General features: G+C 36.0%; 1 protein-coding gene across 1 annotated transcript in view; it reads left to right on the forward strand.

The window, feature by feature from the left end:
• Positions 1–693: 693 nt before the first annotated feature.
• GPR125 (G protein-coupled receptor 125) overlaps positions 694–15,908 on the forward strand; it is a gene marked incomplete at both ends in the record, with an annotated part of 28,201 nt that continues 12,986 nt past the window's right edge. Inside the window, 7 exons of the mRNA XM_009077519.1 lie at positions 694–765; positions 7,655–7,726; positions 9,042–9,113; positions 9,994–10,065; positions 11,710–11,870; positions 12,754–12,967; positions 13,857–14,021. Of these exons, the coding sequence (XP_009075767.1) occupies positions 694–765; positions 7,655–7,726; positions 9,042–9,113; positions 9,994–10,065; positions 11,710–11,870; positions 12,754–12,967; positions 13,857–14,021 (828 nt within the window). The remainder of the gene's footprint in view (positions 766–7,654; positions 7,727–9,041; positions 9,114–9,993; positions 10,066–11,709; positions 11,871–12,753; positions 12,968–13,856; positions 14,022–15,908) is intronic.

Raw genomic sequence — 15,908 nt, forward strand, 5'->3', positions numbered from 1 at the left:
GAATTATGTCCTGCTAAGTAAGAAAACATTCAGCTATACAAAGTATTTCCTGCCTTGAGGATAGTGTGCATCTGCAGACAGCTGTGATTGGAGGATGGGGTGGTGGGAAGATGGGCCCGATGCAGTTATTTCAGTGGAAGAGGGAGTTTGTGGTTGTGTGGTCCCTTAAGAGAAGAAGGATAGATAGGAGTGCTTGCTGACCTTATTTGCAGATGTTTTAAAGAGACTGCATTTAGGAGTAGGAGGAATGTGTGAAGGAAGGCTGGGAAAGGTGGCACAACCCAGGAGCAGTGTGTGTGGCAGAGGGTGGCAGCAGGGGAAATGGGAAACAGGCAATATGCTGCCTGGTTTTGAAAAACCAAAATGGGTATAGAAGAATGTTGATTGTACAGATTGGTTCTTTAATGCTTCATTTTTTAGTATACAAATTCTGATGTTTTGTTATGATAGTCCTAGATGGATGTACTTTCTTTCAATTGTAAACTAGATAAGCTTGCATGATATTTGGGGTATATAGCATAGAAAATAGTCTTTTTCTCCATAATATTTAAGCAGTGCTGTTGTATACACCTCAAGACCATGAGCTAGGCGTTGTAGTTTACTATACATGCTGTTAAAAATATTTACACCTGAAGTGTAAACCGCAGCAAATATTTTTTTCCTGAACTTATTCTTGTCTGGTTTTGTTTACAGGATTCTGAGTAACAATAAAATAACAGAGTTGAAGAATGGTTCCTTCTTTGGATTACACCTTCTTGAAAGATTGTAAGTGCTTCTTAAAAATGTATTTTCACTTTAAAAGTTAAGTGATATACTGTTTGTTCTGTTAATAATTCTGAGAAGGAAATGTCTTAAAGAAGAGATGTGTTCTTTATTTTGATGGGGATTTTTGTGGTTGATGCACAGTTAAGTATTCTCTTAATGAATATGAATGACATGTAACAGCCAAAAAAGGCATAATCTCACCTGCAGGTGAGAGCAGTTTGAGTGGGAAGGTCACTGGAATGCTATGACGAATGGATTTGCTTTGGTGGTGGTTTCGTAATACAAAAACTTATGTTGTGAAGAAAATTACTACTTTAATTTCTTTTCTTACGAAGTGTCAAACCCTTTGTCAAGCAGCTGTCGGGGAAGCAGATACATTAGGGCCTCTAAAAGAGGCGAAACCGATTACAAGTTTGTTGACATTTATTTTAGGACTTCTGCTGCTTGCTTCATACTGAATGTACAGGGGGATGGGAGGGAGTCTGATGGGAGTAACATCTTGAATATCTTCTGCTTCCTGTTTTTACTTTTCCTTTCAGATGATATATTGCCTACGGGGTGAGAAGCAGCATTGTAGCTTCTGTTACAGTCAGCTTTTTTCTAGCTGGTAGAAGGTCAGGATTGGCAGGTTGATCTACCTGGGAACAAGCATAAACTTTAGAGATAAGGATTTTTCTAGGCCATTTGACTGGGAAGGTAGCCAGTTTCATAATCATCTCACAGCATCTAGGAAGAGTTCCAAATGACTTCTGGCTTCGGGGGATTAAAAGTATTTTATTCTTCCTCTAAAACTTGAAGGCTCCAATCCCAGTCACCTGGCTTAAATAAATTCAAACACTTCCACCATTCCATCTCCCACATACCAGAAGAAAGATTTGTCACTGCACTGGCAGATGAGCTTTATGGTAGAAGTAAGCCATAGTGCCAAGGAAGCAAGGTTATCAGCAGTGATGGCATTTGCTTAGGTAATAAAGGCATCTGCTGACAGTTGTTAATTGTTGAAACTCATTACAGTTTTCAGACAGGAAATACTTGAAACTCTAGTTAGTTTGGGATGATAATTTGTTTTCTCCGTGAGTCCAAATCTTAATTTGCTTTAAAATCATAAGAATGCAGCATTCTTTTGTTCAACTCCTGTCCTTTGTAAGGGATTTTTTTTTTTAGGTTCTATTAGTATCTCTCTTCATAAAAAGGAAAAGAAAGCAGGAAGGCAGGCAGCATGTTTTGAGCATTTAAAGTGAGCTGGGATAGCTGTATTCTAGAGGGTAGGGTGGTCACATCTGAAAGAGATAACACACTTTATGTACACTGGTGTAGGAGTTAGTGCATCTACAAAGGATCAATAATGCCAGGTGTCTTCAGCATAAAGGGAGGGATAACTAACATCATACCCCAGTTATTAATGATCTTTTTGTATGTGCAGGACTTATTTAAAAGCAATGGATATTTAGCCATAGTAAAAGTAAATTTTTCTCCTTTAAAAGCGCTTGTGACTTGGACAGAAACTACTATTGTAATGAAAATAACGTTTCAAATTTAAATGGATAATCAATAATAAAAGGAAAAAGAGTTGAAAGCTGCAGTAACTATTTTAAACATTCACATTATGTTCAGCAGTTGCAGATTTTCCTTAATGTTCATTGTGATGACTTGCATGACTTGAAAATTGTACTTTTTTTGACAGTTTCTTGCTTATTTTTATTTTGTATTGCTACTCATACTTCCCCTTGTTTCCTTCTGAGTGTTTTCTCTCTTTGTAGAGAAAGTTCTTTTCCCACCTACACTTAAGAGTTGAAATGGAGATAACAGAAATAAATTCACTCAGCATTTAAATAGTTAATTCAGACAGTATCATTGTCACTTAACATTATTGCTTACTAGGGAGAGATTCTGTATGCATTTAATGCTCTTTTGTTCATTACTTCTGAAGTTACATTTGGCAGCAGAAATATTTGCCATTTCTCCTTAGTAGTGTTTAGATGTATTGATAGATTTAACTGAGATAACAGAAATAAATTCACTCAGCATTTAAATAGTTAATTCAGACAGTATCATTGTCACTTAACATTATTGCTTACTAGGGAGAGATTCTGTATGCATTTAATGCTCTTTTGTTCATTACTTCTGAAGTTACATTTGGCAGCAGAAATATTTGCCATTTCTCCTTAGTAGTGTTTAGATGTATTGATAGATTTAACTAAAGCCTTTAAAAAAGTAAATTAATATGTCAGGAACAGGTACCTGCATAATAGTTAGATTGAATGTTAGGAATCACAACTTTGTAGTTCATCTGTTAACATACTAAACTTGTTTTCTCCTGTTTTGTTCTTGGACATTTTAATGAAAATGTGCATATTTTTAAATGGTTTCTGTTATTTTATCAATTCTTCAGGTAAACTTGGGGATATGGTATCTGCAGCTGGCAAGTTGTTGCACTTTAGATTATTGTTTTACTCAAACATGTTATTTCTTGACCTTATTCTCATCTGACAGTTCTTCACTGTTAGGTTTGAAAGGGAGACATTGTTTTATTTGGGGCTTGTATCCCCCATAACTATGGGGAAGTGCATTAAAAAAGGTGGTCCCAAGTAATGATTTCAAATCTGTTTGTTAATGATTTTGTGTATATATGTTAATTTATGAAAATGCTGATTTCTTAATGTATTATTTTGTAAACAGGGTGATACGTTTACCAAAAATAAGAGTTTTGTTTTACTGGAGGGTTAAATGTTTGTTAATGATAGTACAAAATGACTATGCTATGTCTACATCTACTCTTACAGGAAAAGAGCATGCAAATAACAGTAATCAGGACAAAGAATTAACTGCCTTAAGTGATAATTAAAGTGTCTGTACAAAAAGATGCTAAATATTTTAATCTCTGCTGACTTTGTTATGCTGTGTTTTGATATTAATTTGAAATTCAGCAAAGCCAAGTGCAGGGTCCTGCACCTGTGGAAAAATAACCCCAAGCACCAGTACAGACTTAAAGCTGACTTGCTGGAAAGCAGCTCTGTGGAGAGGGACCTGGGGTTCCTCGTGGATAATAAGCTGTCCATGAGCCAGCAGTGTGCCCTTGTGGCCAAGTCTTCCGATGGTGTCTTGGGGTGCATTAGGAAAAGCAATGCCAGCAGGTCAAGGGAGGTGATCCTGCCTCTCTACTCAGCCATAGTGAGACCACATGGAGTGCTGTGTCCAGTTCTGGGCTCCTCAGTATGAGAGAGACATGGAGCTCCTGGATGGATCCAGTGAAGGGCTGTAAGGATAATTAAGGGAGTGGAGCATCTGTCTTACAAGGATTGAGTGAGGGAGCTGGGCCTGTTCAGCCTTGAGACAACTGAGAGGGGAATCTCATCAATCTCTCTACAAGTATCTGAAGGGAGGGTGTCAGAAGGATGGAGCCAGGATCTTCTCCATGGTGCTTAGCAATACAACAAGAAGCAACAGGCAGAAGTGATGCACAAGAAGTTCCACCTGAATATAAGGAAGAGCTTTATTGTGTGAGTTATTGCACTCTAGAACAGATTGCCCAGAGAGGTTGTGGATTCTCCCTCACAGGAGTTACTCAAGAACTATCTGGACACAATCCTGTGCCATGTGCTCTAGGATGACCCTGCTTAAGCAGGGAGGTGGGATCAGATGAACCACTGTCATCCTTTACTGACCCATTCTGTGATCCTGTGAAACATAAGAATTTGGTCATAAACATCTGTTGGATTTGCTCACTAAAATCTACACCCCATAGAGATGTGGGAAGAATAGGCTGACTTAGTGTCGTGTGTAACATATCTGTAATTTCTTACTTTGTCTTTTTCCTTCATTTCCTTCTTGAAAAAGCATTTCATATAGGAAGAGTCTATGCCAGCTAATGTGTGTTCTGTCTGACATTGATTTTCAAGTTGTGTTAAGGAAGAGAAGACAACTTAGCCAAAAGTAGATGAGAAAGCTAAATAATGTATACATGTCAGTATATATAGAGATGCATAGTTTGTTTGTGCCTGCAGGTTGCTTTATTAATAATTAAGACAGTCTTCATTGTGCTGAGACAGAAAGCAGTAAATTTTTAAGTATGTATATGTGCACTTTTAAGTCATAGACAACTGGCTAATGAAACATTTCATTATAAAGCCTAATGAAATTAAAGGGTTTTTTTATACATGGCAAACCATAGGTAAATTTAAGTAATCTTTCATTAAGATGTTTTTCACATCTTAACAAGAACATTAGGGGCAGTGTTGAAGCTCTTAAAAATATTTTTGTTTGTTGGTAAGCTGCTATTTGCCCATTTAGTCAGGTATTTGATAAAGGGCTATTCCAGTTGGACACAACGATATCTTTCACAATGAGAATGGTTAAACAGTTGTGTGACAGTGAAATCTGCATCCTTTGTGGTTTTCAGGGTTTTACTAGACAAAAGAGTGGGGCAGTTGGTCTGATTCAGTTGTACTCTGAGCCAGAAGTTGGACCTCATGACTGACCTCAAAACATCCCTTAAACCTAAGTTTTTTTTATCATCCTAATGTCAGTTAGTCATCTTCACTGATAAATATGGGGCTTCTGCAGTGCTGCCTAGATTCAGGAGGAAATTAAGAATTTTTCAGTAGATTCTCAATGTAGGGCTGGTGTACTGCCTGGCCTGTGGGGTTTGTCTTTATTATTTAGCAGTATTTTTAATTGCTAGGTGAAAGATGTAGTTACTCTAGGATAAAAGGTGTTACCCTAACTCAAATCCTCTTGTAATGGGTTTCTTTTGGACAGATTTTCTTCAATTTGAACAAATAAATAGCTGTATCTCATTGCTTGAGCTTTGCCAAAGAGAAGTTATTAAAACCTATGTCTGAGATGATTAATTTTGTGTTGCCAAAACTAAAATGTACTTTGTATAAATGTATTTATAAGTGTTTAAAACAACAAGAACTTTAAAGCCAAACACAGCTTTCTGATGAGATTGTCTCCCCTACCTCCCTTTTATGTGAGAGTCATATCAGTCTGTTGGTTTAACCACAACTGTCAAGTTCTTCATTTAGAAACTGTCCTAGATGTTGGAGTCTTGGCTGTTGTACCAGCCTGTGGATCAACATCTTTTACTGTTTCTGAAGAGCTGTCAGACATGTCAGCACTGTTAATTTCAAGATCTTTAGGTATCTTATTTCACAGTTTTTCTCTACTAATACTTTTTGATAGATGATTTCCCCTGGGAGGGGTAAGAAAACCCCAGAGACTCCCCAGCTGTTGTAGTTGCAGTCTGAGGAAAGTCTAACTACTTTGAACTACTAACTGCTCTAACACTCTGAACATTTGTATATATTAACCCATTGCAATGGGTTTAAAACAGACCTATATCAGGGAGTATCCTTTGGATTTAAGGAGTGAAATTAAAGATCACCAATAGTCTAGACTAGTGCATTTCCAAGGCATGTTGCCAAAGTTTTTATCCCTAAGTGTTTTCAACAGTGAGATTTTAAGTGGGAGTTACATGATTTTAAGCCAAAATTTAAAATGTGAACAGTTAAGTATAAGTTTTCTTCCTTGCCCCAAAGACTGATGGGAAATAAGTAGTGAATAACATTTAGCATTCTCAGATTTGTCATGGTCTGGTACTGTGTTTATAAGCCTGAAAAAGTCAGTTCTTCAAGCTCCTGATACTGCTTTGTAAGTAGCTTGCAGTTCCTGCCACCACAAGGCAAGAAAATAAAGTTGAGATAAGAGAAGTGTGTGTTTGAAAATTAATTTACTGTACTGCAAGGTAAATGTTAAGTATTTCAAGTACTTAAAATGTCTATTAGGTACAGCATTCAAGTGTGATCCACGTGCCATGACAGTCTGTTGTACTATGATTTGTTAATCTGTCTGCAAGAAATGCTGTTGTGAAATCATGGGATGGATTATATATTCACTCATGCAGATCTGTGTGATGGTAGATGTAATCCTCTTGTACTGTTCTCTTTCAGGCAGAATTATTAATGTTGTGGTAGATTTAAGAGACATTTTTTTCTATTCTTGCATATTAAAACATTGCTTTTGGTTGAAATTGCTAATTTTCTTTTCAAGTGCAGATTGTTTGGATATTACCAAGGAGTGAGAAATTGCATTTGTAGTAATATGTGCCTGTGAAGTTTCAGATAGTAGTATAGTAAAAATCTTGGCTGAATAAGGAGGCAGAAATAATTTTAGCACTTGTGCAGTGATAAAGTTTGTTCAACACCATATAGGTGCTGCCAGCTGCTTTCTGTGACCTTTCAAATTGAGCTGTATCTGCAGAATATCTCAAGTTAGGAGTTAAAACACCTCTATCACTTGTACAATTAACAAGGCAGTTTAATGTCATAGTTACCTCACATTTCTCCTTAAAATCTCTGGAAGCTTAAGATCCAGAAATCTGCTCTGAAGTTTTTTCACCACCTTTATTTTCAGCCAGGGGTTTACCTTTGTGCCAGCAACACAGATGGAAATTTTCCATGTGGCCTTTGGTGTATTTTTAGGATCATGTTTTGCTTCTTTTGGTAGATGTTGGACTCTACTGAGGTATTTAAAATTGGATAGGCTAAAGAAGACAACATTGTGCTAAATGATATTGAGCATGTAATAATCAAATGTCATGCCCTGCATAGCTCTAATCTATTCAGACATTGCAGCAAAGTATCTTTGACTCTATAGCCTTTCATATGATAGGAACTGATTGAATATTTGAAGGACTACACATGCTGTTCCTGTTCCTCCTTATAGTTAAAATACAGATTTTCAAATTTTGAAAGATGTTATGTGAGGGAAACTAAAAAATGTGTTTGGGTTTTTTTGGAGGTTGAGAAAAGTTAGGTATATCTTCATGCATGTATCTGTTTTAAAGTGTATTTTATGGTAAATGTAATGTCTTAATTTTTTTCCACAGGGATCTTAAGAATAACCTTATTAATACTATAGATCCAGGAGCTTTTCTGGGGCTTTCATCTCTGAAAAGACTGTAAGTAGTATATCTAGCTAGTCAGTTAAAACAAACAAAAAAAACCCTGAGAGAGAGTTAAGTCTTAGGTTCTGGAAATTCAGACAGCCAGCCTATTATATATTAAAAGTTGAATATATATATATATGCTGTCTAAATTTAAACACACATGTATGTATAAAACAAAGTCTGCTTTTAGTCTTACGACTGAAGAACATCCGCTGCTTGTGGCTTGGCAGTCTCCCTTGGCCTTGACAGTCTTGTGTTACTCCTCTCTTTTTGTGTTTCGGTGGTTTGAAATATCACTGGATGAACGTTTATTCAGAGCTTTGATGCCATCAAGTTTTGTTTTATTAAATGCTAAACTCCTCATGGGTGTCTTTTTTTCCAAAGGTCATAGTGGAACATTGCGTCCCTTGCTATTAATACGACGCTGAAGTTACAGCTCTGTTAATGCTGCTTTATTGAAGGTTGTGCCAACATTCCCATTAACACATTTTTGGGGGATTTATGCCTTGACTGTAAAAGTTCTGTACCAGATGAAACTTGAAAAACAAGACCTTGGCTTGATGGCTTTTCTTTGCCTGTCTTTTCTCTCCCTTTTTTTTCTTTTTTTATTTTTTCCTCTTTAAACACTCTTCACATTTTGGACTGTGACAGGTTTTAAGTCTTAGTGACTTTGCCACTACCTCTCCCCCATGGCTTTAGTCAGAATTTTCCTTCTTCAATATAATATGTATGTGCATTTGTCACTGTTCAGATAATCTGGTTCACTTAAAAGGAAATTGTGGTGGTTACTGCACTTTGGCAAGCCTTAAAAATAATACTGAAGGACCGATTCTGGACCATTACTACTTGCAAGCTTAATTTTTAGTCCTTGAAGAATTTTTGGCAATTTGATTTAAGACCTACATTGAATGATATATAATATTTAAATATTTATCCAAGTATAAATATAGAAGTGGTCCTATTTATGTGTAATAAATGCACTAGTATAGGTCTTTGGCGTGTTAAAAAATTAAGTGATGTAGGACTTGTGATGAATATACTGTATAAATATGAAAATTTACAGGCTGAGCCTGTTTTAAGGGAATTTACTGGTAATGCTAAGCTTGTTGAACTGTATATGGGGAAACTAACTATTTAAGAAATGGATTAAGGAGTTTATGTGCATGTGTGTACACCCAGATAGCAGTACCTTGTGGGCTTTGCTGGAAAAGACTATATATATGGTGCAATGTGTTAATGAATTTTAGTTTGAGTACTCTGTTAACAGTCTGTATGTCATTTGCAAATAAACCAGTTTATTCCAATTTTTCTTTCTTCCTGTTTATAGAGACTTAACTAATAACCGAATAGGCTGCCTGAATGCAGATATATTTAGAGGACTTGTAAACCTTATTAGATTGTAAGTATAATTTGTTGGATATAAATCCACTTAAGTTAACATTAATTAATTAACATATGTGAGTTAACATTCTTTGTTTCTAAGGGAGTTGTTTGCTTAAGTGTGTGCTTGAAAGACAGCTGGGTATGGTTGAGTAGCAAGCTTGAAAAAGGGTGATGGGGCCAACCCAAACCATACCATTCTGTGCTCTGTTGGCCTTGGCAACCATTTATAGAAGGAAAGGGGGAGCAACTAACTGACTGTGTAGAATATTTTCCTTAGAAGAATATTTTAGGGTTATAGAATCTTTCAGTATTCATGCCTTCTACCATGGCTTCAGCATGGGTGTGTTTTGCTGGCTTGCTTGCATGTTTTGTAGTCCTTCATTTACTTTGATAAGATAACGTGTAAGATTATCAATGTTTCTTTGCCCTGGTTTTTAACTTCTTACAGTGTTTTCACTGATATGTAGAAAGTTGTATGTATAATATTTTTTTTAAATATTCTGATAGATTAGACATGTTTCTTAGAGATGTTTGTAGGAACACATCAGTTCATTGTGAACAGAAATTTTTGAACTTCTTGAAAGCTGTGCTCAGAATGTGCTGGTTGTTGCTTTAAATAAAAAATGAAGTATTTACATTTGCTCCTTTTTCACAAATTAAAAAATCTTCAGCTAAAACAGAAGTGCTGGGGAGCAGTTTATTTGGAGATTTTTGCTAGGCTTCTGAGACCTGATTGTTACTCCTACACTGATTGTTACTCCTACAGTCTTGTGAACTGTGACAGTGTCATAGTAGAATCTTGTGGTTTTAAAAAATATTGTTATCTGGAAGAGGGATTTTTCTCTATTTCAAATGTCAGTTGTTTGAGTTCAAAACATGATACTTTTATTTCTCAGGAATCTTTCTGGAAATCTGTTTTCTACACTTACACAGGGAACATTTGATCATCTTGGTTCACTAAAGTCTCTGTAAGTATTTACTGCATCTAATTTTAATTTGCATGGTTATTTGTGTTCTTAACAGAAACCATTTTATATAGATGTGATTTAAGACCTACATTGAAAAACATATAATACTCAAATATTTATGTAAGTGTAAATGTAGAAGTGGTACTACAGTTTTGCATTTTTGCTTTTAATCCTTGTAACAGTGATTTCTTTATCTGAATAAGTACATGGCAAGTGATATTTGGGTGTTTATATGACCTCCTTCAAAAGTTGCTCACTATTTGTTACATACTTCTGATAAAATACAGCTATATCAGCATATGGGTTTCCAAAAGTTTTATCTTGTATGTGTCATTAATTAATTTATAATAAATAAGTAGCATTTTACACCTTTATAGCAAAGGGAACAAATACTTTTAAGGTAGATCTTAGTCCTTGAAGAACAGTATAGTTTTGTTACATGTAACATCAGGTACATCTCAACCTCATGTTGGTTTGCTCTCTTTGTTCCATGAGTTGTAATCTTGTGTAAGAAGGAAGGAAAATGGAAAAAAAATAAGTGCTGATGATTAGCTTGCATTTTTTCCTGCTAGTCATGACAGTTGTCTCACTGCACTGGGACCTTCTCAAAAGCTGTGATTTCTGGCTTTGACACTGAGATAATTTCTTGTTTATAAAGGCAAATTTTTCTTTCCCTCCTCCAGCTTCTTTTAATTGTTCATAAGTTGTTATTCCTGGTATTTTAACATGAAGGTTGCAGACCAAGAACACCAGAGATCTGACAAGAGAACCTGGATATAACAGTTGCCATTAAAAATGTGTGTATCTGGAGGAATTCCTGTGAACAAACACCAAATGGAGTTTCACAGGAATGTTGATTTAGTGTTTGAAGTGTTCTGCATGTGATGTTGTGTTAGCCTCTAGACATTTGCAAAAATAAAAGAAAGTGGTTTTCATTAGAGGTAAAAACCAGTGTAAACATAGCCATATGTTTTAGTACATTTTTAGCTGTTTCTAAGCAGATAAAATGTTCATTTCTAAACAGATAAGATTAATATTAATTAATATCTTAATTTAGCTGACTTCAGCAGAAATCTGTTGGGGAGATTTGGAATGTCTTTTTAGTAGAAAGTATTAAAATATACAGACAACTTTATGAATCAGTTAAGTGTTACGATTTTTATGTAAAGCAGAATAAAGTTGTGTAAACAGTGGTTCTGAAAGGAGAAATAGGTGAGAAGCTGTTCTTATATTTCTGATGATTTTACTGTTAAAGCATTTGGTTGGTAAAACAAAGCAATGAAGTGTGTTCTCAAGTTATGATGGTGCATATTCAAGCAATTCCTTGTTACTGCTCACTTAAATAGTGCAAACACCCTCCATGAAAGAAATAGCTAGACTTTTTTGCGTGTGCTGGTGGTATTAGGTGTTCCTCATATTTATGGAGAGGATTCCTTTTCTCAGGGAGTATGTCCTTTTTTTCTCAGACCAGAGGATTAGACCCTCTTCCAGTAGGTAGAGTTAGGCAGCTCCACTGTATTTTGGAGTTTGACTGCTTTTTGTCTGTCTGTGACAGTGAGAGGCACTGCAGCAGCTGTTGATGTCAAGCCTTCAGACCTTGGAGTTTTGCAGTTTGTCACTGTGAATACCTGTTCTGTGTTGCAGAGAATTTCAGACTGATTATCTCCTTTGTGATTGCAACATACTGTGGATGCATCAATGGTTAAAAGAAAGAAATATAACTGTACGTGAAACTAAATGTGCCTATCCCAAGTCACTTCAGTCACAGATGGTTACTGGTGTTAAACAGGAGCTTCTGACCTGTGGTAAGCACTCCTGACAACTGATACTTGTTTTCTAACACATCCCATGTTCTGTTAATATTAGTGAACAGACATTTTTGCTTTTGTTTTCCTAAGATTCAGCACTTGGGTGACAGTGGTAATAGTGACTCCTTTTCAGAGTCTGATCTTTAGTTGCCATTCAGTGTTCTTTGCTTTTGGAAATAAATAATAAATTTATTGGTGATAGTGGATGTTAGTCTGAAGAAGCAAAGGATGAGTAGCACTCTCTGGAGATAAACTCCTTTTTCCTACTAATACATGGTTTTCAAAGATCTTTATCTAAACTTCACAAGAAGAATCAGAAACTGGTAATTTCTTTCCAAAGTCTAGTGCTCTGGCTTCACATGTGTCAATTATTCCTGCCCCAGATTTCTGAAGATCTTCATTTTATGAGTTACTTTCCTGCATGGTGATTCTGTTCTTGATTAGACTTCTTGTTGTGATGAAACCATGACCAACTTGTTTAACTTCTTTTTTTAATATTAGAATTATTCCATCTGTAAAAATAAACCCCATATGTGCTTAACATTTCAAAGTCTTAGCAGTGGGAAGTTATAAAGACCTAAAATGCAGAAATACATTTTTCCTTCAGATTCATATTTTTCACTCTTTTTTGGGTGTAGCCTAGGAAAGTTTTTGAAATATGTTACATTAAGGGCATACACATTTTGAAAAATACGGTGATAATTGTATTTTTTCAATATCTGATGCATTAAATGTAGCTTTTATATAAATCTTGCAAGATGCAACTTACAAGGAGGTTATATCAATAATTGGTTCTCACCTAGTGCATTTTTCTCCTCTTTTGAAAATTGTGTGTAACAGATTCTTGCTATTAATTGTGGGTTTATTTCTTGAATTCCAGAGCCGCCGCTTGAGTTGCCATCTTTCTACATGACTCCATCTCATCGTCAGGTTGTCTTTGAAGGAGATAGTCTACCCTTCCAGTGTATGGCTTCATACATTGACCAAGACATGCAAGTCTTGTGGTACCAGGATGGGAAGATAGTGGAAACTGATGAGTCCCAGGGTATTTTTGTTGAAAAAAACATGATTCATAACTGCTCGCTGATTGCAAGGTGAATCCATAGTGAGAAAACATATTTCCCACTCGTTCTTTTCTGCTCTGATTTAGTGACTATTTGTATAATCAGTAAGAGCCACTTATATCCTCACTAAGTGAACATATGTAGGCAGAAACATCCCAGATAGGGATATAACCTGTATCTTCATCTTCTCCTAACTATAAAGTTTGAGGAAGAAAGTCTAGAGATTTGATTAGTCAAGCCTACATGCTTAAAATGGGATTAACTAGAGCAGGTTGCCAAGCACTATTGCAGTTGGGTTTTAATTTTCTCCAAGTTTTACCTGATGCAATTCCTGTAAAATACATTTGTGGTATGGATACATTTGTTCTCTTGTACTATTAAAATCGTGGAAGTGTTGAAAAGGCATTTAACCGAACTACTCATGTAGTAGTACTCATGTGCTCATTCCACTAGAGTACTCATGCACTCATTCTTTATTCTTCCTTTTGTGCACACTGCAGTTGGTAATACTGTTATCCAGCAGAGATATGAGTATAATTTATTCTGCCCACAGCAAGTTGTTGACTTATCCAGCATCTACAGAGTGTTTATATATCCTGTAATTGTATTACTAAGTCAGGGCTTCAATATCTATAACAAATTGTGCATTCAGGAATTTAGTTCAGTTTGGCCTTTGTGGACCAACTGAAAAATTTTGTGTTGCAGAGCAATTCTAATGCTTGGGGAATTTGGACTTCTTATCTCTTCTTCCTGAAGTCAAGAGACTTTTTCCCATGGCTGTTCTTTGTCTCTCCTACCTCGGCAAAATGGAGAGCTGGAAGAAACAGCAAACTACATAAAACTTTGAGTGATCTTATAAAACCAGAGGTATTTACTGTAACTAATGTTGGGGTTTGTTTGTTTATTTTTATCTTCCCAGTGCACTGACAATCTCAAACATTCAGGCTGGCTCCACAGGAAACTGGGGTTGCCATGTACAAACCAGGCGTGGGAATAACACAAGGACAGTAGACATTGTGGTGCTAGAAAGTTCTGCACAGTATTGCCCTCCAGAGAGGGTTGTGAACAATAAAGGGGATTTCAGGTTGGTATCCTCAGGTTTTTTTTCAGAGGAAAGAAAAGTCCAATCAATTTTGTTTCTAACTAAGATATTATGCTTTAAAGACACTTAAGTGGTTGTTCACTTGTAAATGGTGTGTAATAGATTTTTAACTCTTCTAAATTACTATGTGTTGACAGAAGGGTATGAAACTATACCATGAAATATTAAAACTCTGAGTTTGTTAACATATCCTTGAAAGATATGGAAAGTAAGCTGTGATATTTGAAATACATAAATGAAATTACTGGAATAGAGTTAATTTTTTCAATTATCTGTACATTACAGTTGGACCACATACTGACAGGGATTTCCGCCAGGTTATCATTCTCTGTAAAATCCTTCTGGTCCCATATGAAAAGTCACTGTATAAGAAATATGCAATATAGTTTGGTTTTCCCCCCTGTGATTATTTAGAGTATATAATATGAATGGTGCTACTTCCTTTTGATGATTGTTGGGACAATAGTGTGCTAGCTCTGATGTTGGGTGTTGCAGAGTGTTGTATCTTTTGTTCTTATCTCTTCACCTGTTTTCCCTTTTCTGATCTTTCTGCTGCTGGTCACTCTAACAACACGTTACTCCTGGAGGTGCCAGCTGTAACAGATAGCTTCTGTATAGATTCTCTATATGTAAGGTAATTCCCTTTATAACTACTCTGTGTTATACCTCCCTGCAGTAGCTCCTCCTGAGAATCAGTGTATGTAATAGCATTGTGTTCACTACGGTGTGTAGGATTTCCTAATGTTGTAAAAACTGCTTTTATCCACTCATTTGTTTTCCCTTTTCTTATGCTGCTTGGCTGTGTTGATCTTCTGCTTGGTCTTTTGTTTACACTTAGAAACTTTTCTTCCTTTCCCTGTGTACGTTAGAATTCTTTAAAGTCATCTTGTTTCTATAGAGCTAATGTAAGGTCATAAATCTGTTATGTTAAGAAATGTAAGTTAAAGCATGTTACTGGGACATAGTTTTTGAGGGGAGAGAAGTTTTCAAGTGCAGAAGACCTTCTCCAGTTGTAGCAAAAATTTAGGTAAAGTCCTGGCTGAGAGTGTTTGTTCCAAGTTCATCTTCTTTATGTTCATCATTTGGATAATTTGAGAAGAAGGGCAGTATGAGCAACTATTAGTAAGGGAAATGGTGTTAAAATCACCTGCTGCACAGAGGCAATTTGGAACTACTGAAGAACTTCTCTTTCACATTGTAAGGAATTATTTATATAAGAAACACTGTGCATATTCTCTTTTTACACTGTGGTGGTTTCAATTGCAGGGATAAGCATTACGTTAGAAAATGAGAACTTCCTGCTTACGATGAAAGGCGAAGAAAGTCAAACAGATGCACGCTGTATTCATCAAAGAACACATCTATTTAAATCACTTATGCATTTTTTTATGATACAAGTGTGAATTGTTCTTCTTTGATTTGCTATTAGAGGTGAAAACAGATGGTAAAGGCTTATTTCAAAGTGGTTTCCATTAAATTAACCTGTGCTGTTCAGTGACTGTTCAGTGTAATAGGATTTACCCCCTCTGGAATTCACTGGAAAGAAATAAGATTTCAGGAAATGTTCAGCTTATCAAAAAGTTCACTGTGTCTGGGTTTACTATAACAGACTTCCACTTGTAGTTTAGGTAGAGTAATACAGAATAATTTTTCACCTTTGAGAGCATATGGAAATAAGGCTTTGACTAGTGAGAAGATGGTTCTGAGCAGATGGCTGTAAATGATCCTAGGTGAATTTGATTTTATAGTTTTTTAGTTGGAACTGGTTACTCATTTTAGCTTGGAAGCTGTTTCAAAACTGGCAGCTAGATTTTTGTCCCTGCAGTGATGGGATAGTGAAGTGTAGCTAAGGAGGATGTTTGTCTTCAG

Source organism: Acanthisitta chloris, unplaced genomic scaffold (assembly GCF_000695815.1).
Source record: "Acanthisitta chloris isolate BGI_N310 unplaced genomic scaffold, ASM69581v1 scaffold16846, whole genome shotgun sequence".
Taxonomy (NCBI): Eukaryota; Metazoa; Chordata; class Aves; order Passeriformes; family Acanthisittidae; genus Acanthisitta; species Acanthisitta chloris.